Here is a 23,022-nt window from a genome sequence, read left to right on the forward strand (position 1 = left end):
AAAAAATTAAAAAGAGGCTGAAAGAGATGTTTCCTTTTTGTTCTATCTATTTTGTACATCCTCAGTTTTAGTTAGTGTTATTTTGAACTCACAAAAGCAATAAGAGCAATAACAATCATATTAATAGAGCACTTTTAAAAAGACCCAAAATCAATATAGTATGCTACACCATAGCTCTTAATTTTTCAAACTGTTTGTCATTCCATTAAAGATCATTATTATTCTGAAACTTATTTTCTGTTTTCATACCCTGATGTTCAAAAGTAATAGATTGACTTTCCATTGTGGTATCCAAAAACTCTTCTTTATTATATGCTGTGCATCAGATATCTCTATTTCATTTTCATGAAAATAACTTTACATTGCAATCCAAAAGATATAATAGTTTACTTCTACCAATGCAAAAGCAATATGTTATTCCCATCACTATCTCTTTCATAGGGAGTATACTGAAATTTAATAATTTAGATGATTTGATGTTATCTGCTAACTATATTCCTCTCTTTTTCTCAGAATGTCTCAAATAAATGAAAAACATGAAATGGCCAATGAATCTACTCTGATAGAATTCCTTTTGATGGGATTCTCTGACAACCATGATCTCCAAATTATGTATTTTGTGATGTTTCTCTTCATGTACTTAATAGCCATAATGGGGAATGTCGTCCTAGTTATTACTGTGGCCCTGAACTGCTCCCTTCATAGCCCAATGTACTTCTTTTTAGTCAACATCTCATTTTCAGACATTTGCTTCATCTCAACCACCATTCCAAAATCCATGCTTACTTTCTTGACAGATAACAGAGTAATCACCTTTACTGGATGTGCTACCCAAGTCTTCTCGATTTTCACCTTTGCAGGTTCTGAAATTGCTTTGCTCACAATCATGGCTTATGATCGTTATGTGGCCATTTGCCATCCTTTGCAGTATAGCCTTATCCTGAACTGGAATGCTTGTATGCAAATGGCAGCTTCTTCCTGGATCACCTGTATGATCCATGCTTTGCTAGAAACTGTAATTGTATTTCAATGGGAATACTGCAGGTCACATAGTATTGAACAATTGTTCTGTGATATTCCTCAATTACAGAAGATTTCTTGCACTGATACAAGACCTAGTCAAACACTGATTTTTGTGACAGCAATCATTGTTAGCTTACTGTGTTGTGGTATTATTTTTGTTTCTTATGGTTACATCTTCTCAGCTGTGCTAAAGATTCAATCAATACAAGGCAAACACAAAGCCTTCTCTACCTGCATTCCCCATCTGATTGTCTTCTTTTTGTTTCTCAGCACTGCTTTATTTTCTTACATGACACCAAAAAGCCATTCATCTCATAGTGTAGAATTGCTTTCTGCTGTTTTTTATACAGTTTTGCCACCATTACTTAATCCTATCATTTATAGCTTCAGGAATAAGAACATGAAAGAAGCCATGTTAAAAACAGCAGTGAAAGTATTTTTACTTTTTAAAAAAGAAAGTTAATGTACTTATTTAAAATATATCATGCAGTCATAGTTACCTATGCAAATGTCTTTTAAATTTTTCCAATGATTTCCATTCTTCAATTGCCAGTTCTTGCTTTTTCATTAATGTTTCAGAATGTTTTTTGAGCTCTTTACACAGAGAAATTCATGCAGTGATTATATTTGCAGGAGGTTTTTTTCCATTTGGAAAGTTTGCTTCTGATCACATAATTGACATTCACATTCTCAATTGTTATGGATATTTGTATGTAACTTACTGTTTGCATTTCTCTGTACTTACTTTTGTTTAATAAGTGGATAGCCAAATAAAGGACAAACTTTGAATAAACTTTCTGGTTGTCTGGCTGTTGAATTGAACAATCTGTGCATGATCTAGGGCTGTATTGGTGAACCTATGCCATGTGTGCCAGAAGTGGCATGCAGAACCATTTCCCTCAGCACTCAAGAGGTCGCCCAGAAGAGCCTCAATGTGCTTGCGTGCATGCCACCGCCCGACAGCTGATTGTTGGGTATCTGGCATGCATGCACAGAGGGCAGAGGGGAGTACATGGGAGACGTGTGCACATGCACAGATGCGTGGCACACAAGGGGGAATTGTGGGAGCATGTGCAAAGATGTGCGGTGCATGAGGGGGAAATGCATGTGTATGTGCAGACATGTGGCATGTGAGGAGGGAGTCATGCGTGCATGCGCAGGTGCATGGCATGTGAGGGGGTCACGTGCACATATGCAGGGTGTGTGGGAGGGCAGCATGCATTGCCTTCTGGGTGCTAGCATGCTAGTGCGCACAAGTAAGCACACACTCAATTATCGGCATGGGAGCCGAAAAAGGTTATCCACCACTGGTCTAGGGACTATTAAAGATATATCCATTATATAGATGATATTTGGAAATATTACTATTTTTATTTATGTACTCATTTTTAATTAGAAGCATTTCACTTTGTTACCCAAACACATTTTTTTTTCAAAACTCAGAACTGCAATAAATTAAGACAATTTTACTAATGAATTTCTTTTTGCAAAGGGTTAGGTACTAGGTATTTAAACCTATCCTACTCCAGTCTAGCACTTTATCTATAACAATATTTCAAAGAGGAGGAAGAGGAGAAGGAGGATGAGGAGGAAGAGATTGCTAAAGTGTATTGTATCGTTAAAACAACTGGCTCTAAAAACCACTAGAAATTAGATCATTAAGCAGTCATAGAATTTAAATTCATTCCAGATAATGCAAGACATTGCCCAGGCATTACCCAGGCATTCAAGTTAAAATCTATCTCTGAGTGAATCCAAGTGACTTTAACTGCTAGATAGAAACTGTTCAGTTAGTCCTGTGTCTGCAGATTATACTAAATAAGACTGTCCAGTTGCAGCCATCAGGGACAATAAAGGTGGGGGGAAAATGAATATTTTACTGTCCTTATCACTGTAATGGAATTCTTAGTATGGGTTCTTGTGCTTATCTGAATTAATTCAACATCACTGTAGACTTCTTTTCCAGCACCAGTCTACCATGGAACCATGGCTTACTTAACCTACATTTTTAGAAAGCAATCTAAAATTGATTTTAAACACTCCAATGGTTACTGTTTTTAGCAAGCAAAAGATTCAAAGATAGATATACATCAGCAGTTCATTTAATAAATCCCTACCAATGAACCACAAGAGTCCTGCACATGCTTTATCTGCTCTGTAACTCTAAAGGTTAATGAAAATTCCCTCAATGTTCTCTATGTGAAAAATATGCTCATCATGACTGCCTGGAATTACCCAAGCAAATGACTCAATTCCTAGAAACATCCAATTATGTATTTCCATTTTTCTGCCCACCATGCAAACCCAAACTGGACAAACATATAGCCCTGTTTGAAAGAGTTGACTCTATAGAAACACAAATATCATCCCTTGACACCATAGTAGCATCCCTGGACACTTTAAATGAAAGATTAACTAACCTTGAAAAAAAGAAGAAGACACGATACAAAAACCTGAACATCCAATAGCTACAAACCAACAACTGCAACCTAATCCAATAGCTAAAAACCAACAACTGCAACCTAATCCACAAGAAACCATAAATCCAACAAATAATGATATGCCAATCCTCATCAGAGAAGCTGTCGAGCGCAAACAAAAGCGTCCTAATGCCATCTTATTTGGTCTAGTGGACATCAATAACAATGATGATATCACAATTGTCTGCAACATCATCAGCGACTATCAAGCATCAGCCATCTCCCCTGTTGAAATACTTGACATTTCTTGCATTGGCCAAGAGCTCAAAAATAGAGACGGCTCTGTGGCCCCACGCTTCTGCAGAGTCATTTGCAAAAATGAATTAAGCAAACGTAAATTCATTTATACTATAAATTCACTCACCAAAAACAACACCAACCATAAAAACCTCCAATCTCATCCTGACCTAACCTTATAGCAAAGTGTCCGCTCCCGTATATAAAAACAACACCAACCATAAAAACCTCCAATCTCATCCTGACCTAACCTTATAGCAAAGTGCCCGCTCCCATGTACTACATACACAGAACTCAAAAATCATCTAGACAATGGAGAGAAAGACATGTACATTGATTACTGTGCAGACTGTATCAAAAGAAAGTCACACAACCCACAACTCAGCATCCAAAACTTCTTCAACCAATCCACCATCACCCAAGACTAGGCACACATGCCCCCAACTACCTCAATTCAAACTACAACTGGTCTTCAATGCAAGCTGTTCAATGCAAGAAGACTTGTAAATAAAATACCCGAATTTCTCCTCTTACTAAATACAGCTAAATTTGACATCATATTTGTCTGTGAAACAGGGCTCAACACACCTCTCCCTGACTCCATTACCACAGTTAGAGACTATCATGTTTACTGATCAGATCATGAAATCCGTAGAGGAGGTGGTGTTGCTATCTTCTATACAAAGTCCTTACATCTAAAAAACATCCAAGTTACCCATGAGCTTGCTCTTCCTAAGACCATTATCTGTGAACTGACCTTAAATATCACATTTTGGTTCTTACTATGTTACTGATTATGACATCGAACATGTAAACAAGCTAAATTTATTACTAACATGGGCAGCATCATCTTTCTTGGTGACTTCAATCTACCTCATATTAACTGGACCCTAAACGAATGTACAACTGAACCCATACATGCAACCATCTACAATGCTGTAACAAATCTGGGACTGGAACAACTAGTAACCAACAATACTAGACTAAACAACTGCCTTGATCTCATCTTCTGCAATAGTCTGAATTCAATTTATGGAATACAAATTAAAGAACCCTTTTCCAACACTGACCAAAACATGACTGACTTTTGACTGAACACATGTCCACACAAAAATCATCACAATGACAAAATCCCCAATTATAACTTCAAAAAAGGCAACTATGATCTTATAATCAACGATTTCTCTTCCCTTGATTGGCAATTTCTATTCACTGGATGCAATACTGTTGAAGACCATTACAACATATTCTTTCTAGAAATCAAAGGAGCCATCAAACTATATGTAACAATAACAACTCCCAAAACCAGGAAAAACAGATTACCCATAACAATAAGGAAGCTTCAATCCAAAAAGAGATCACTTTGGCGAAAAAACAAATCTGGTCACACTGCCAACTTCAAAAGCCAATACAAAAATCTATGCCACCAGATAAAAACTGAATGCACTAATTATCACATTAAACAAGAGGAAAATCTTTTATGCACCAATTCCACCCAGGCTTTCTACAATTTTTTGAACAACAAACTAAAAGACTCAGGGTCCATTCCACCCCTGAAAGGACCTAATGGAAAAGACTGAAACAATGACACCATCAAAGCAAACCTCTTTAACACATTCTTTGGCTCGGTATTTGTAAACAGCAATGGATCAAGCCCAGTATTTCCTAGTCGAACCACAGACAACTACAATGATCTAATACATATTGATTTTACAGAAGACATTGTTGAAAAGGCACTGCACAATCTAAATCCATCCCTATCTAGTGGACCGGACGGAATATGTGCCTACTTTTTAAAAAAGCTATCTACTGCCATAGCCAAACCTCTAAGCATAATCTTTGACAAATCTTTCAGGACCAACTCCTTGCCTAACCTATGGTCACAAGCCACAGTTATCCTCATCTTCAAAAAGGGAGACCCCAGCCTAGTTGAAAATTACAGACCAATCTCCTTATGCTCCATCACCTGTAAAGTCATGGAATCAATTATTAACCAATCTGTTATCCTCCACTTAGAGACAAACAACCTCCTCTCTAATAAACAATTTGGTTTCAGAAAAAAACTACCTTTAATCTGCAACTCTTACACTGCAAAAACATATGGACTACAGAACTCGATCAGGACAAAGCAATAAACGCAATCTAAATAGACTTCTGTAAAGCCTTTGATTCAGTGGTACATGACAAACTACTCCTAAAACGAAAATCTTATGGTATCTCTGCACCGCCACATAACTGGATAGAAGCATTCCTGTCAAACAGACAAGTGGTCAAAATTGGGAGTGTCCTATCAAATTCTGTATCTGTCAACAGTGGTGTCCCCCAAGGCAGTGTTTTAGGACCAACTCTTTTCATACTCTACATAAATGACAGCTGTGATCATATTAACAGCAACTGCATTCTCTTCACTGATGATGTAAAGCTATTCAACACCACAGACAATACTACTACCCTCCAAAAAGACCTTGTCTATGTATCAGAATGGTCAAACAAATGGCAACTTCAAATCTCAACAAATAAATGCTCTGTCCTACATATTGGCAAAAAAATCAGAAAATAAAATACAGGCTGAATAGTCAAGACCTTGTTGAGGATCCATACTTTGTCAAGGACCTTGGAGTACTCATCTCAAATGATCTAAGTGCTAGAGCCCACTGTAACTGTATAGCCAAAAAGGTATTAAGAGTTGTTAATCTAATCCTACGTAGCTTCTTCTCTGGTAATATCACACTACTAACTAGAGCATACAAAACATTTGCGAGACCTATACTTGAATACAGCTCATCAGTCTGGAACCCATATCATGTATCTGATATTAACACAATTGAAAAAGTCCAGAAATATTTCCAAAGAAGAGTTCTCTGCTCCTCTACTCATTGCAGAATGCCTTATGCCACCAGACTTGAAATTCTAGACCTAGAAAACCTAGAACTATGCCACCTCCTGTCCAATCTAAATACAGTATATAAAATCATACATTGCAATGTCCTACCTGCAAATGAATACTTCAGCTTCAATCATAACAACACAAGAGCACACAATAGATACAAACTCAAGGTTAACTGCACCAAACTTGATTGCGGAAAATATGACTTCAGCAACAGAGTGGTCAATGTTTGGAATACTCTACCTTACTCTGTGGTTTTCTTTCCCCAAACCCCAAAAATTTTAACCTAAGATAGTCTACTAATGACCTCACCCCCTTCCTAAAAGGCCTGCATAAGCGCACCAATCATGCCTACCCTCCCTGTCCTATTGTTTTTTTTATTTTTCTTATAAGTATCTATCAAATGTATTCAAAACTCTATTTATTCTTATACCTGCATCTTGTAAGCGACTGACATATCAAATAAATACTAAAATACTAAAATAAATATTTTGGTGGTCTACTATTTGGGCAAGGTATATAAACATTTTCCAGGAAACAAATCAAGTTCCTGGAAAGAGTCATTGCTTTGGGAAAATGTTTGCTTCTCACATTATTGGTTTCCTGTGAAGAAAGTAACTAAAACACAAAACAATGAAGTTTAGCCTATGTAAAATAATTTCCTTTCCCATAAAAAGCAGAAGGAAAAAACCAATGATAGCAAATTCAGAAAGAAAACTCTTATCATAATTTATAAAAGTGAAATGAAGTGTTTGCTCTAAGAATTTTGTTTCTGTCTCAGATCATCTTAATTTTTTAAGTTGTGCTGATTAAGCAGAATACTTCTTTTTTAAAAAAATTATTGGTTTTTAAAAACAAACATAAACAAACAAAACATAAAAACATCAAGCTATCTTCCATATGTGTACATACAGCGTGCCGGTTGGTTTACAAATTGTTTTGTGCTTCCATTACGTAGTCTTCAATTACAATTACATTGCATATAATCTCATATTTTCAATCAAAAATTAAATACCTTAGTATCATTATTAATCAATCATTTGACTATACATTTATTCATGTTTTACAAGATAATCATAATTTACTTAGTTTATTTTATAACAGTTCATATTATCATCCCAAATCTATCCTAAAATCATTTTGTAGATATAATAAGAAAGAAGTACATCTTTATATATTTATTATTTTCTAAAATTCTACATATTTCATTATTGTATTTTATTGTCTAACCATTGATAGAAAAGATCCCAAATTTTATAAAATTGTTTATCCTCTTGTTCTCTAATTTCAAATGTCAAATCTACTCATTTCAGCACATTCCAATATTTTCTTAATAATTTCCTCCTGTGATGGTATTTTCTCATTTTTCCAGTTTTTAGCAAATACAATCCTAGCCACTGTTAATACATTTAGAATCAGGTATTTCAAGTCTTTACTATATATTTCAGGTAAAATTCCCAATAAAAATATCTCTGGTTTCAAGTCTATATGTTTTTTTGTCATTTTTTTCCAACCACATGTGGATTTTAGTCCAGTATTTTTAGCATCCGCACAAGTCCACCACATATGGTAATATGAGCCAGGTGTCTGATGACATTTCCAACATTTTTCGGATTTATTCTTGAACATTCTTGCTATTCTTGTTGGGGGGAAATACCACCTGTAAAACATCTTATACAAATTTTCTTTATATGCTGTTGACACTGTCATTTTATAATTTTGAGACCACAATTTTTGCCATTTCTCTAAATCGATCCCATATCCAAAATTCTTCCCCCAAGCAATCATAGTTTCTTTAACTTGTTCTTCTTCTAATTTAATTTCTAATAAATATCCATACTGTTTTTTAGTCACCTTTTCATCAGTACCTGTCAAAATCTTAACTAAATCAGTCAATTTATCATAGAAACCTTCCATTTTAGAATCTTTATCATACCTTGAATGTATTTGCGCATATGAAAACCAATTCATCTTTATACCTTGTTCCTCTAGTTTTTGTATAGATTTGAGTTTACCCTTTTCATTCAATATTTCACCATATCTAACTGTTTGTTCCTTTTTGTATATTATAGGATAAGAAAATGCTTCAATGGTTGATAACCAGACTGGAATTTTCAAATAACATTGTCTTTTAATCTTCTCCCAGTTTAACCACAGAGACTCCCCGTATATAATGTCTTCTAAAATACCCCTGTGTTTTAGTTCCTTTATACCATAAAAAGCATGCCACCCCAACAACAAATCATGTCCTTCTAATGTCAACAATCTAGTATTTCTTAGTGTTATCCATTCCTTAACCCACATCAGATTTGTAGCTTGATAGTACAAATCCCAATTAGGCAAACCAAATCTTCCTCTAATTCTAGAATCTTGCAAAAGTTTTAACTTTATTCTCGCTTTCTTACTTTGCCATATATATTTCAACACAATTTTATTTGGATCTTCAAAGTAATCTTTTCCAAGCCTAATTGGAATTATTTGAAACAAATATAAAATTCTGGGTAATATATTCATCTTGATTGTTGAAATTCTCCCTATTAGTGACAGTTGTAAATTTTCCCATTTCGCCAGATCTAACGCTATCTGCTGTTTAAATTTGATATAATTATTCTCTTTTAATGTACTACATCTTGCTGTCAAATATATCCCCAAGTACTTGATCTTATTCGTGACCTGAATTTTCAATAGGTCTGCCAGTTCTTCCTTTTGTCTTAATAGCATATTCTTTGTCAAGATCTTTGTCTTATCTTTATTTATTTTCAAACCAGCCATCTTTCCATATGTCTCTATCTTTTCTATCAATTTTGAAGCTGTTTCTAAAGGGTCTTCTAAGATGAAAACCAGATCATCTGTACACTGTGTCAATGCTGTAAATAATTTCCCTAATTTTTGTTGTTTCAATATATAATCATGTTTTTTTATTTTACTTTTTATTCTAGAAAAAAAGACATTTATTTGACATACATTTAAAACAAACAAATCAACACACACACACACACACACACACACACACACACACACACACACACACACACATATATATATATATGGCATTCAGCTTTGTTCGGGTATTTTCCCACGTCATAGTAGTGGTGCTTTTAAAGTTGTAGCAACGTTTCAGCAGAATCTCATCTGCCATCATCAGGCTTTTGTATAGTGTTCGTCTGTGAGTTAGACTTTTACAGTGGTTTCAGATTTAAATTTGGGGCAGCTATTGCTGTGCCAGAATGGTTTTTTCTTCATCCTGATTGGTTGAGAGTCTTGGTCTGTGTTTATTGGTCTTGGAGTTTGCTGTGTTCTGCTTCTAATATCTTCTGTCTGTTTTTTGGCTCTTTTGTATCTTGATTGGCTGGCAAAATTGTGTTACTTTATTGGAGGCCTTTAGTGCAGCTTGGCTTCGGGTAAATGGACGGCTATCATTAGTTAGGAAGCTGGGTTTCATCTGGGTGCCTGGTTGGGGTGTGTTTGAGCTGGAGGTATCAGGGGATCTGTTTGTGCCCAGGTGTTTGCCTGGCTTGTGGTGTGGAGATTTTTTTGTTTGTGAGTGCAGGCTTCCAAATGATTGACAGCCTGGTGGAATCATCTCTTCTGTTCATGCATTCTGGTCTTTTTTCAATCTCTATGGCTTCTCTGATGATTCTGTGGCTGGGATTTTCTATAGTGGCTAGGGTTTTGGTGCCATTGAAGTTGATTCTATGACCTGTGGCTTCCATGTGTTGGACTAGTGAGGAAGTGTGTTCCAGCTTTTTGACTGCATTTTTGTGTTCATCCAGGCGGGTGCTTATTCTTCTATTGGTTTGTCCAATGTATGTGGCCGGGCATGATGCACAGGGGACTTCGTATATGCCTTGGTTTTCCAGGTCAATTTTGTCTTTGGGGTTTCTGAGGATGGCTGCTATTTTTCTGTCTGTTTTGAAGGCAGTCTTGGTGTGGTGTCTGTATAGTATCTTACTAATTTTGTCTGTAGTGCCTCTTATGTAGGGCAGGACAGCTGTTCCATGGGTCTGTTCATCTTCTGGGTCTCTATTATGTCTCAGTGTGTTTTTGTGGATCAAGTTGGTGATTTTGCTTTTGTGGAAGCCGTTGGCTGTCAATATTTTAGTCAGGGAGCATAGTTCAGTCTTAATGTGTGTCTTGTCTGCCAGGCATTTGGTTCTGGTAATTAGTGTTTTAGCCACGGAGTTTATCTGTGCTGGGTGGTGGTGGGATTGGGCGTTGAGGTAGCGGTTGGTGTGGGTTTTCTTCTGGTATAGCAAAATCACCAACTTGATCCACAAAAAGTCTGGATTCTGCTCCTGTGGCTGATATGAGTTCAAGTGAGGAGGACATGGCAGAAAAATATGAGCCGGCATGGCTCAGTGATTGGAATAGTAACCAGGATGAGGAGATGGATGTAACAAAGGAAGACAGACCTGAAGTATTAGAATTGTCAGGACCTTTGACCTCCTCTGGTTCTTTATCTGATCAGCAGCTGGGAATGGCTGACAGGGAAGGCATGAGAGAGTCTTCTAGTGGAGATGAGAATTTGGAAAACTTGTGGTTAAACGTAAGGAACAGAAGGAGATTAAGGAGACAAACTCAGCTAGAAAGAAGGAGGAGAGCGAGCCAATAATTAGGGAAATTAGCACGTTGCCTAGGTGAATAAAAGGACACAGCTGGGCTGCTAGAATTCGCCAGAAGCAAAGTGACTAATTGAGAGTGAAGACTTCTGAAACGGCTGCTTTTTGTTTTGCTCGCTTGAATTTGAAGGGGAGTCATAACATATATATTCTTAAGTTTTCGCGGGTACTTACATGTATGGTATTCGAACACAATACACAATACAGAAGCCTGATGATGGCAAATGAGATTCTGCCGAAACGTTGCTACAACTTTAAAAGCACAACTATAATGACATGGGAAAATACCCGAGCAAAGCTGAATACCATACATGTAAGTACCCACGAAAAACTTAAGAAAAAAAACACACACACGCACACACACAAATATATATATATATATATATATATATATATATATATATATATATATATATATATATATATATATATATATATATATACACACACACACACACACACACACATATATACATATACATACACACGCATACATTTTACAGCGTATATTGAGCAATGGTTGATTTTTTTTCTTTATCTTTATCATTGACGTGATCTGCCTTGTTACAATAACTCCTTCGTTCTTTTAATGTTTTAATTTCTCTATATAGTTTATAATTAAATGCACGTCTTCTTTCATTTCCATAACTTATCCAAATATCAAATATTACCTTTTCTTTAACCAATCATACCAAATGTTCCATATTTCATAATAGTCACTATCTTGTTTATTTTTTAACAATTTGGTTAGGCTATCCATCTCAGCACATTCATGCACTTTTTAAATTATCATATCCTCTGAAGGAATGAAAGACAGTTTCCAGTTTTGTGCATAGGTTATTCTGGCCACAGTTATGATGTGCAAAATTAAATATTGAAATTTTTTCTCCATGTTTAAATCTATCATACTTAGCAGAAAGGTTTCAGGTTCAAGTTTTAAATTTTGGTTTGTTATATTTAAAATCCAATTTCTTATATTTCTCCAAAACTTCTGAGCACATGGGCAAGTCCACCACATGTGAAAATATGTTCCTTGTTCGTAGTTACATTTCCAACAGTTGGGTGGTAGGTTGGGGAACATCTTAGCCAGTCTCGCAGGAGGTAGGTGCCAGCGATGAACCATTTTATATAGGTTTTCTTTATACGAGACTGACAAGGTTAATTCGTAATTTGTTTGCCAAATGTGTTCCCACTTATCTAATTCAATACTATGACCCATGTTTTTAGCCCAAATTATCATATATTCTGTAACTGTTTCTTCTTTTAATTTGTAATCCAAAAGATATTTATATGTTTTACTAATTGTTTTCTTTTCCTCTCCTAGCCATATTTTATCTAATTCTTGTGGGATCATATTAAAGCCAAATTGTTCTCTATCTTTTTTATAATGGGTTTGTATTTGTGCAAGGGGCCACCATGCTATCTCCTTTCCTTGAATTTGTATTTGGTTCCTATTTTTAAGCTCTCCAGTATCATATAGTAAATCTTTATACCTGACAATATTTTCATAATCCAATAGATTTGGATATGTAACCACTTCCAACGTAGATAGCCACAATGGAACCTTTGGGTAGTGGTTTTTGTTTTTTTTAATTTCTCTAACTTATGAAATATTTTTCTTCTTTTAATAGCTGAAATAAGTCAATTTGTATTAATTATAATCAGTTTTCTCTCATCTATTTTAGACTTTATAAGAAGGATTTGTTGCTTTAATAGATCTTGGTTCTCATTGCTCTCTGGATACACCACCTACCCCTCCTTCTTTTTCAATTATTGCTATACATTCCTCTTGAAATTCAATTAACGACTCTTCTTTTCTTGTATCTTCCTCCCTTCCTCTGAAATATTCCAGATAGAATAACTCAGCTTTTTCAACTCTATCAATTCTGTGTCTTTGTTCCTGCCAAGTAAACATGAGACCTTCTGGTATCAGCCATCTGTAATTTATTCCTCTCTTAAGTAACTTTTTGGGCAAGAATAAATATTCTTTTCTTATCCCTCTCACTCTTCTCGGTACCTGTTTCTGTACCACTATTTCTTTATCTTTGTACTTTAGTGTTTTTTCTCTTGCCACCTGCAGTATTTGTGATTTAATTATTTTCTGAGTAAATCTGATATGAACTTCTCTTGGCAGTTTACTTCTCATCACATATTTTGTATAGACATGAAAAACCTCATCCATTCCATCCATCATCTTCTCTTTAGTTACCTCTAATGCTTCTTCCAGGATTTCTGTCATCACTTCAGCAAGGTTTTCACCCTTTTCTTCTTCTATATTTTGAAATCTAAAATAGAATTCTGATCTATCAATTTCCCATCCCAATGATTGCAGAGATCTGCCCTTGTCTCTTTCCATTTCACTCAATCGGGTATCCATATCTCCAATCTTCTTATCTCTTTGTACATCTTGTTCTTCAATTTTCTTGATTCTGTCCTCATATTGCATCATCATCTGTTGAATATTTTCAATTTTCTCATCTGTCTTTTTAGTTTTTTGCTCAATATTATTCGTTCTCTTTTCAACATTATCTGTTTTTACTTATATCTTTTGAATTCCTTGCATAATCACCTGCAGTGTCACTTCTTTCTCCTTCTCTTGTTGTAACATCACCTGTATTGATCGTTGTCCTCCAGATGGTGAGAAGGAAGAAGTCAGGATTGAAGAAGCTGAGGCTGGTATCTTTCTGCTCATCTTGGAGTACTTAATAGAAAAATTAAGAAGAAAAAGCAAGAGCAGCCAACTGCCACTCCATTAAATAAAAATAAAAGCAAAAAATAAAAATAAAAAAGGGAAGGGAAAAAGTCTTCAGGCACTTGAATACCTTAATCCAATTGGTTCCAATTATGTAGAAAAAAAAGAAGAAAAGAAAAAATGGAAAATGGAAAAAGGATGAAAAAATTGCAAAAAATTGCAATTTTTTTAAAAAAAGATAGAGATCTGTATATTCCTCTTGCTAAAAAGATAGAACAAAGGGAGGAGGGAGGGGGGAAAAGTAGTCTTATTCCTGCATCAAAGGACTCAAGTCCAAATATAAAAATCCAACTGTGGGGGAGTAGAAAAAAAAGGGGAAAGAGAAAATGCAGTTCTGTCAATAAGCAAAGCACTGCCACTATATGTTCGAGGCTCTTTACTAAATCAAAAAACAAAATTTCCAGTTTTCTTTTCAAGGTCACTTCAATCTTCTTTCTTCAATTTCAAATCCAGACTCCAGCTATCAGTAGTTCCACAGAAGAGCACCTGCATAAACAATCTACATGCTCTTCTCACTATCTTTACAATGAAAAGCACAGAGTCCTTGAATGTAACACCAAATGTATCAACAAGAAAGAAAGAAAGGAAAACAATGTATCCAAGCCTCCAGGTGGCAGTGCTGCTTATTTCCCTTTCCTTTCCCTTCCCCTCTAATATTAAAACCAGGAATAAAAAAATAAAGAGTCTAGAATTATTAAAGAGAAAAACAAGAGATAAAAAGACTTTTCCAAAGAGTTATTTTGAAAGGAAAAAATTAAAATTAAAAAGGAAATACTAGTCCAGTTTAAAAATTGAAAAGTTTTTACAAAAATCCAAAGTTCCAATTTTAAAAAAAACCCTTCAGGTTTAATTTGTGCTTAATCTCGCCACTTGAGCACTTTTATCTTCACTTTTAAATTTAATTTTTAGTCTTTTAGGGTGTTCTCTCCAGAAAAAAATAAGTAGAAAATTATCTCACCAAACTGACACACTTTCTTTCCAGCTTTCTTCTGTTCCGGAGCTGTCCCAGCTTCAGCAGCTTTAATGGCCGCCACTCTGCCACGGGAAAAAAGGGCTTCTCCTGGATCTACCAGGGACTTTGCGATGTCCCTGGGATCAACAGGATGTGTCCTTCTCAGTCACCGTCTCTACGATGGTTTAGGTCTGTTGGGACCGTTCTGCAACGGAGATATCAGCAGCGATCATAGAGCTTAAAGATCGCATGCTGTACTGCCACGACATCAGCTCCACCCTCCTCTGGGTCTCCTGAAGCAGGGTCTTGTTGGATATTCCACTTTTTGCCATGGTATCCCAAGTTTCTCTCCACACACTCCAGGTGTTGGAAATTCCAGAGCTCAGGAATCCTGGTTATTTTTATTAGTTTTGAAAGAGTTAGCTTGCTGCCAGGGTTTTGACTGATGCCCTAATTAAATCATGAGCCTCAGACCAAACTTCAAAAAAAAAAAATCCAGTTATTTATTAGGAGCTTCATGTTGGCACAGGCCAAATGAAGCCAACTCTGACCACTTAATTCATGCATTAGTTCTGACCCTGTTCCCCTCCCCTCAAAGCATGCCATCAGTCACATTTCCCAACGAAACAATTTCATGGGTTATAGAAGTCACTCCCTCTAGTCACTGTGGATCTCTGTGGAGATGACCTTTACATTGCTGCTGGAATATGCTTTGTTTTGACTGAAATGCAAGTTCCTTGATACAGCTGTGAGGCTTGATTCCCCATCCCCCTACCTATGGAAACTCAAGAGCAGGTCAAGAATGCTTTGCAAGTTGACAATATGTTTTAATGACAAAACCTGTAATTTTCAAAGGATATTAGTAAACAAACTTCCTTACTGACTCTTAGAGACAGATTAAATGTACAAAATATCCAATTGATGGCAATTTGAAATTCAACTGCATTCATTCACCTTGGTACATATTTACCCGGGGGGGTTGTAAGATTTTTTGTTTGATAGATAAATAAACAAACAAACAAATAATAAACAAGCAAGCAAGCATATTATCTGGGATTGGGGCTTGCAGATATTTCAAAATATGAAACCTGTGTGGACCAAATTATCTTTCTTAAAATTTCTGATATTTCTAGGTAATTTTGAGAGATAATAACAAAATTATTCTAATGGTTTCTAAAGAAGCTGTTCCTCAGAGAGCACAAGATTCATTAGGAGATCTTTACTGGGACATAGAACTTTTATGGGAAAGAGATTTGGGCATGGAATTCAAAAGAGATTGTTAAGTTAGAGACATGGAATAGCTGGAGTTGCTTTCTTGGGAATATTCAATATCTACCCCAGAATGTCCCTGTTGCACTTTTAATCTTTATCAGATTTTACTTGAAATTCTAAAAAAATAATTCAAGAAACTTGTTACATTTTATCATTAGCATTGCCATGGGAAATTATGTGGTTTGGTGTTCCACGGCAATATTGTGCTTTCATTGGAAAATCATAAAATTGTATATTTGTATTGTCACCTTTCAATCATATTTCAAGACAGTAACGAATATACTGGTAAGTAGAATACTTAAGACAGCAGGATTTTAATTATGAAATATTGTTTATAGGAAGACCATAATATGTAATGCTCTAAAATCCTTTTTGAGACTGAATATGAATTTTACATAGAGTTTGCTACTTTTCATAGATCTAGAACAGTGGTTCCCAAAGTGGGCAGTGCCGCCCCCTGGGGGCGGTGGGATGCCTTAGGGGGATGCTAAGAGGCAAGGGGGCTGGCAGGGGTGCTAAGAGATGGCAGGGGTGCTGGAGGAGTCCAGCTGCACCAAAAAAAAAAAAACACGGCAGCTGGAGGTTTTTGCAGGCACAGGGGATCAGTGCAGAACTGCAGATGGGATTCACCCTTCCCATCCCGGAAGCACTGCCTGCACTGAGCCGCCACAGGTCCCCACATGGGCAAGATCAAGCCAGCTGTGAGGAAGGTCTCCCCAAGGAAGTGAAGTAAAAACGCATGCGCTGCCTCGTAGTTGCATCGCAGGAATTACGTAAGGTGGGCCTTTCAGCATGTTGAGTGTTCTTGGTGGAGTCGAGTGTTGGGAGGTTTTGCTTGGTGGGCCAAGGCTGAGAAGTCGGTGCAAAGAGATGTCGGGGATTACGGGAGGTGGGACGGGCTCTGCTCAGAAGCGGCTGCTGAAGGGGGGGCATTAAGTGGTGGCAGGGGGGCATTTGAAGTACCGGCACCACAGGCTCATCCCATTGACTGTTGCACCAGAGCGGTGCAAGGGGCTCAATGGCGTCGAACACAGTGGTGGCAGCACATTGGGAAAGTCACTCTGGCTTTGCGCTACTTTCCCAAAGTGCCGCCGCTGTCGCATTCTGTCTGTCTGTCTGTCCATCCATCCAGAAGGTCTGTCTGCCTGCCTGCCTGCCTGCCTGCCTGCCTGACAACCTATCTACCTGCCTGCCTGTCTTTCTGTCTACCTACCTACCTATCTACCTACCAATATAACTCTATCTATCTATCTATCTATCTATCTATCTATCTATCTATCTATCTATCTATCTATCTACCTACCTACCTACCTACCTACCTGTCTCTCTCTCGCTCTATCCATCCATCCATCCATCCATCCATCCATGTTCAAAGCGCTAACCCCGCAGGCACATTGGGAAAGTAGAGCAAAGCCAGTCTGGGGGAGGGGAGGGAGGGAGAGAGAGAGAGAGAGAAACCTGATGCATCAGATTGAAATGAGGCCTAGTTTAGACTGAGGCCCTTTTCCGCATTGAAACCTCTTTGGCTTCTATTAAAGATTTTGTGGATGAAACATGGTCAAGACTATCAGGAAGCTCTCACATTTTGTTGAGGCTTTAAACAGGATCCATTGGACCAGATCTCCACCCTAAAATATTACTTTTCCCCAATGTATTACAGTGCCAATTCTGAAGAAGGCAAAACCAAAATGTACTGGTAAATTACAAGGAGAACACACACACACACACACACACACACACTCCTTTCTAACCCTGCTGGACCAGGTGATTGGACTGGACTAGATATCTCATTACCTTTCTCCTCCCTCCCTTCCTCCTTTTTTATTTCTTTTTCTTTCTGTCCCTTCTTTCCATCCCCCCTTTCTTTGTCTGCCCCTTTATTGTTCTTTCCCTTTTTCTTTTCTTCCTTCTCTCTTTCTTTTCTCTCTCTCTCTCTCTCCCATTGACTTGGTGCACTGCTTCACTCAGACTTGCTTGGGCGGGTCCCTCTGGTGTAGCGGGCTCAATGGGATGGACCTGCAGGACCAGCGCTTAGAACACAGCAGTGGCAGCACATTTGAAAACTAGAGCAAAGCCAGAGGTCAGTAATTTTTGCTGCAAAGAATCACAAAAGCTTCTGGGCTGTGCACAAGAAGGGACACACATGTCAATGCAATTCAGCAACATAAAATAAAGAAATACAAATAAAACAAATCAACAAGAATTGGCAAAGCATCTCTGATTAGATTCTATTCACTACTAGAATCTAATCAGAGATGCTTTGTCGATTCCAGTGCAATGACCTGCTCCAGCAGGGTTAGAAGTGTGTGTGTGTGTGTGTGTGTGTGTGTGTGTGTGTGTGTGTGCATAGCTGTCAAAACTCCAAAAATGAGTCAAGTATCTCTGGGGAGGCCAGTGATAAATTAGAACACTTGCTAAACAACTGGCTATTAAGTGAGGACCACTTGTATTTGGTTTGCCAGTTACCTGGCCATGCCCACCCAGTCACATGACCACCAAACCACACCTACCCAGTCATGTGACCAGCAAGCCATGCCAGCTAGTCACATGACCAGCAAGCCATACCAACCCAGTCATGTGACCAGCAAGCTACACCCTCAAATTAGGTCACGCCCACAGAAATTTGAATCCCACCCTAGGGTGGGGGGCACCAAGGATGAGTTTGTAGCACCAAGAGGGGGGTGGACTGAAAAAGTTTGGGAACCACTGATCTAGAAGATCAACTTTGTGATCTGAGATTTGATCTAAGTAAAAAAAAAAATTATCATTTGAAAGCTTCCAGTGATGAAACCTGTTCTAATTAGTTGCTGTACCAAACCAGGTAGGTATCGAAGTACAGATGACATACTCAATAATTCCTCTGTAGAACTGTATCAACAGTTCCTGGGGCAGTCTGAACTTCCTAAATTGATGCAGGAAGAATATGAATGTATGATGCATAATGTATGGTGTGTATGATGAGAGAAACAGATAGATATAGATGAAATAAATTCTTTTCTTGTTTTGTAATTTAGGTATTCAGTTTAGCATGATGATTATAATCATTCCCTAGGAAGTGACTTGAAGCACAATAGACAACAAGGCAATATGGAGGTGGGGCCGGCTGATGGAGGGAGCAGCAGTGTGAGCGATCTTCTCTGCTTTGCAAGCCACTTTTCCTGTGTCTGCAGAGTTCACCAGAGTTGACAGAAGTCCTGGAGGGATGGCTGAAGGAGTAGGGCATCCTGTGGACTATTTGCGAGCAGTGGCTGGCAGAGATTGGCAGGAGAAACCAGGATCTGAGGGGACTGGGAGGAGGCAACCAGCAATGGCTGCCAAGATGATCTGACAGCTGACTGGAGCAAGCAGTCAACAAGCAGAACGATGGTGATCTAAATTTGATGGAGCTTTTTTTTCCTCTAGGCTTTTTGAAAGAAGCAGCAGAAGGGAGCACAAATAAGAGATCGGAGCTGTGGAGCCTGGTGAGAGGTGAGAGCTGCGAAAGTTTTAACTGTAGCGGCGAGGGTGCTGGACAGCGAAAGAACTTGTGAAAAGGAAACCAGGAAATAAAAGAACTGAATAAAGCTGGAAGGGGCAAAAAGAACAGAAACATAAGAAAACTTTGTAGAGCATTAATTTTTTGAGTGTTCTATAGCCTATGAAATAGAAAAGAAACTAAATAGAGACTTGGAAATTTTGAAACTGTGGTTAATTGTTAAAGAAAATGGAGTCTCTGCAAGAACAATGATTTTGTAATACAAAGTGTGACAACTAGAAGAGAGAGACATCTGTTGAACATCTGTTGGATATAATTGGTAGTGTCAAAAAAAAAAAGAGAGAAGAAAAAAAAACAAGCCTGAGAAGTGACTGTTGAAAAACTATACTGTACTAAAATGTAACTATATTATATATATTAAATTAATTAAGTTGCTTTTTGAAATACCTTGTAAATCAATCTATACTTCTATAAATATTCTTACATTTCTATATCTTTCTAGAATATAAACATTTATGATAATTTATAATTTATTCTATAAAATCCTCATTGATTACTGAATATATCTACTGTTAAATATCAATATAAGTTATATCTTTGTTAAAATTGCTATACAGGATACTAGAATAAGATAATCTAATCATATTTTGATGATATTGATGAGAACTTTATTACAATTACTATAATTAATAATTTCATAAGTTAAAAATAGTAACATTGATATTTGGATATTCTTACTGTTGCTCTCTGATTGTTGATCCTATACCTAGGGCCTAAACCTCTCTCCCCCTCTATTGAATAAAGGGTGGTATAAAGGGGCAAAAGGGAAAAAATAGTTTTAAAATACCATCAATAGATGATTGGTTAATACCCAAGTAAACTCTTAAAATATAAACCAACAGTGGAGCATCAAAGAGGTGGAAGTCATAAGTGAGATATTTTGTTGAACAATAACTTTTGGAAAAGCTTATTTAATATTGTAAGCAAACCAAATTTGACAAAGATAGGAGCAGGGGAAAAAGTACCACACAAGGCTCTATGATGTCTTCCAGTCCTTCGACACAATAGTTGATTGAAGATATGATTCAGAGGGAATGATCTAGCTCCTATAAGAATCTCCAAGTTATGATGCAAAACATGCAAGAAGTTATGCTAAAAAATCAAGAAGCCATGCTAAAAAATCATGAAGATTACAAAAAAGAGATTGATGTTATAAGGAATGACACAAGTGAATTAAAAGAAAGAATTCAATTGATAGATGGAAAGTTTGAAGCCTTCCAGGTACAATTTACTAAAAATGAACAAAAACTGGTGGAAGTACAAGACTTTCCAAAGAATAAAAGAAACTCATGGAGATGAATGAGAAATTAACTGCAACCAACAAGGAATTAGAAACATCAGTGATTTTCTTAGAAGCAGAGAGAGCCACTCAATACATTAGGTTCCAAAATATAATAGAAGAAAAGGAAGATTTACCAGAAAAGATGACTGAACTATTGGTGGGAGCTTTAGAGACTGAAAAAGAGGAAATGATATTGGAAATGGACGAGATATATAGGGTCTAAATGAGCTACAGAAGAAGACACCATCTCCCTAAAGAAGTTCATGTGAAATTTACTAAAAAATCAATTAGAGACTAAATTTTACATCAAACATGTGTCAAACAACTTGGGAAACAACTAAAGGAAAACAAATAATAGTGTTAAAACCGGTTCCAAAATGAATGGGGGATTTAAGGAGAAATTAACAGTTTTTGACAACAAGACTAAATAAAAATAACATCAATTTTAGATGGTTATGGAAGGGATAATGGTAACCTGGCAGGACAAAAGATACAAGTTTGACACCATAGAAAAGGCTGAAGATTTTTACAAGCAACACTGTGATATTGAAGAAGATTCAGGAGATCAAGGAGAAGAGAAAGAAGTAATAGAAGGTAGAGACCTAGGAAAAGTAATAGAAGAAAAAGAAAGACCACAAGAAATAGAAAGACCTAAGAGAAGAAGAGATGAGATAAGATAGAATACTATGGAAGGAAATATGAAGAGCCCAAAGAATCTAGAATCATGAGAAGTACGAGAACAAGATACAATTAAGAAAACAGATGAAGAGTGCAGGATTTGGTCAATAAATATTAGCGGACTCAACTCATGATGAGAGAGAACAGATAGATAGCAAATGAAATAAATTCTCTTCTTGTTTTGTAATATAGGCATCCACTTCAACATGACAATTACAATCATTTCCCCGGGGAGTGACTTCATAAGCACAATAGAAAGCAAAAATGATATAACTGCTATTTTTTCAGTTCTTTAAAGCAGAAACTTAGAATCTATAAAATGTTAGACAAATACAGATGTATTTGTATTGTCACCTTTCAATCATATTTCAAGACAGTAACACATAGTGGTCAGTAGAACACTTAAGAAATCAATTTTCATGTGCAGGATTTTAGCTATGAAATGTTGCTTATTTGTTTGGTCTCAAGAGCTGATATTTCTTATGTCTAAGAAGAATAAACTGAAATAAATATAGATTTATTAAGAAAAATATATCAACTTTATCATCACTCATAACATCATGAAAGAAAATATTTATACATAACTATTCCAAGGGAGTTCCATTTTTCACTTTGCAAAACTTTTTTTATAAAAATAATTGACTGGATGAACACATAATAATGAACTAATTATTGTATCAATATTTATTTAATGTGGCACTTGTTATATCAATCTATTAAGTCATTAAATTCTTTATTTTGCAATTGTGTGCCCATTTGCATCACTATTGGCTTCACTGAATTCAGAAACCATATGTTAACAGATATATGCATGAAATCCAGGAGGACTATGCCATAATATCCAACAAAACTGTTGTTTGTGTGTGTGTATGAGTGTGTGTGTGTGTGAGAGAGAGAGAGAGAGAGAGAGAGGGAGAGAGGGGGAGAGGGAGGGAGAGGGAGAGAGAGGGAGAGAGAGAGAGCATAGTTTAACTTAAGAAAATATATCTTTTAATAGAAATGTAATTTCTCACCTTCCTCAACCCATATGAAACAGTAAATGTTACCTGTTGAATAATAGTTACTTAAATAAATATTGAATTCCTTAATTATGTAAATGAAATTTAAAATACATACAGAAAAATTTTGAATAGTAAAACATGTATTCATTTTCTATCTTGTTAGCAGCTTTTAAAAATCAATATTATTCATTTTCCTGGGGAAAGTAGAGACAGAAAGAATAATATATGTACATTTTTGGTATATACATAGTATAATCCCTAGGAACAAAAAATCCTTTTAACAAACCAGTTATAATATATCAAT

The 23,022-nt window shown here is 36.5% G+C and overlaps 1 protein-coding gene across 1 annotated transcript; it reads left to right on the forward strand.

The window, feature by feature from the left end:
* The first annotated feature begins 529 nt into the window (after positions 1-529).
* On the forward strand, positions 530-21,719 carry LOC113424050 (olfactory receptor 14A16-like). The gene is made up of 4 exons (XM_087945969.1): positions 530-1,450; positions 4,050-4,068; positions 19,625-19,683; positions 21,489-21,719. Exons 1-4 carry the CDS (start codon positions 542-544, stop codon positions 21,717-21,719), a joined length of 1,218 nt encoding a protein of 405 aa, XP_087802095.1. The 5' UTR covers positions 530-541.
* Positions 21,720-23,022: the final 1,303 nt, after the last annotated feature.

This window comes from Notechis scutatus, chromosome Z, assembly GCF_049901735.1.
Source record: "Notechis scutatus isolate UNSWTSFEM ecotype Mainland chromosome Z, rNotScu1.2, whole genome shotgun sequence".
In the NCBI taxonomy this organism is placed as follows: Eukaryota; Metazoa; Chordata; class Lepidosauria; order Squamata; family Elapidae; genus Notechis; species Notechis scutatus.

Bases quoted from the DNA above. Each gene is read 5' to 3' on its own strand.
- LOC113424050 (XM_087945969.1), top strand. From the start codon at position 542: ATGGCCAATGAATCTACTCTGATAGAATTCCTTTTGATGGGATTCTCT. The intron at 19,684-21,488 runs GTGAGAGGTGAG...CATCAATTTTAG, and splicing joins GATCGGAGCTGTGGAGCCTG to ATGGTTATGGAAGGGATAAT.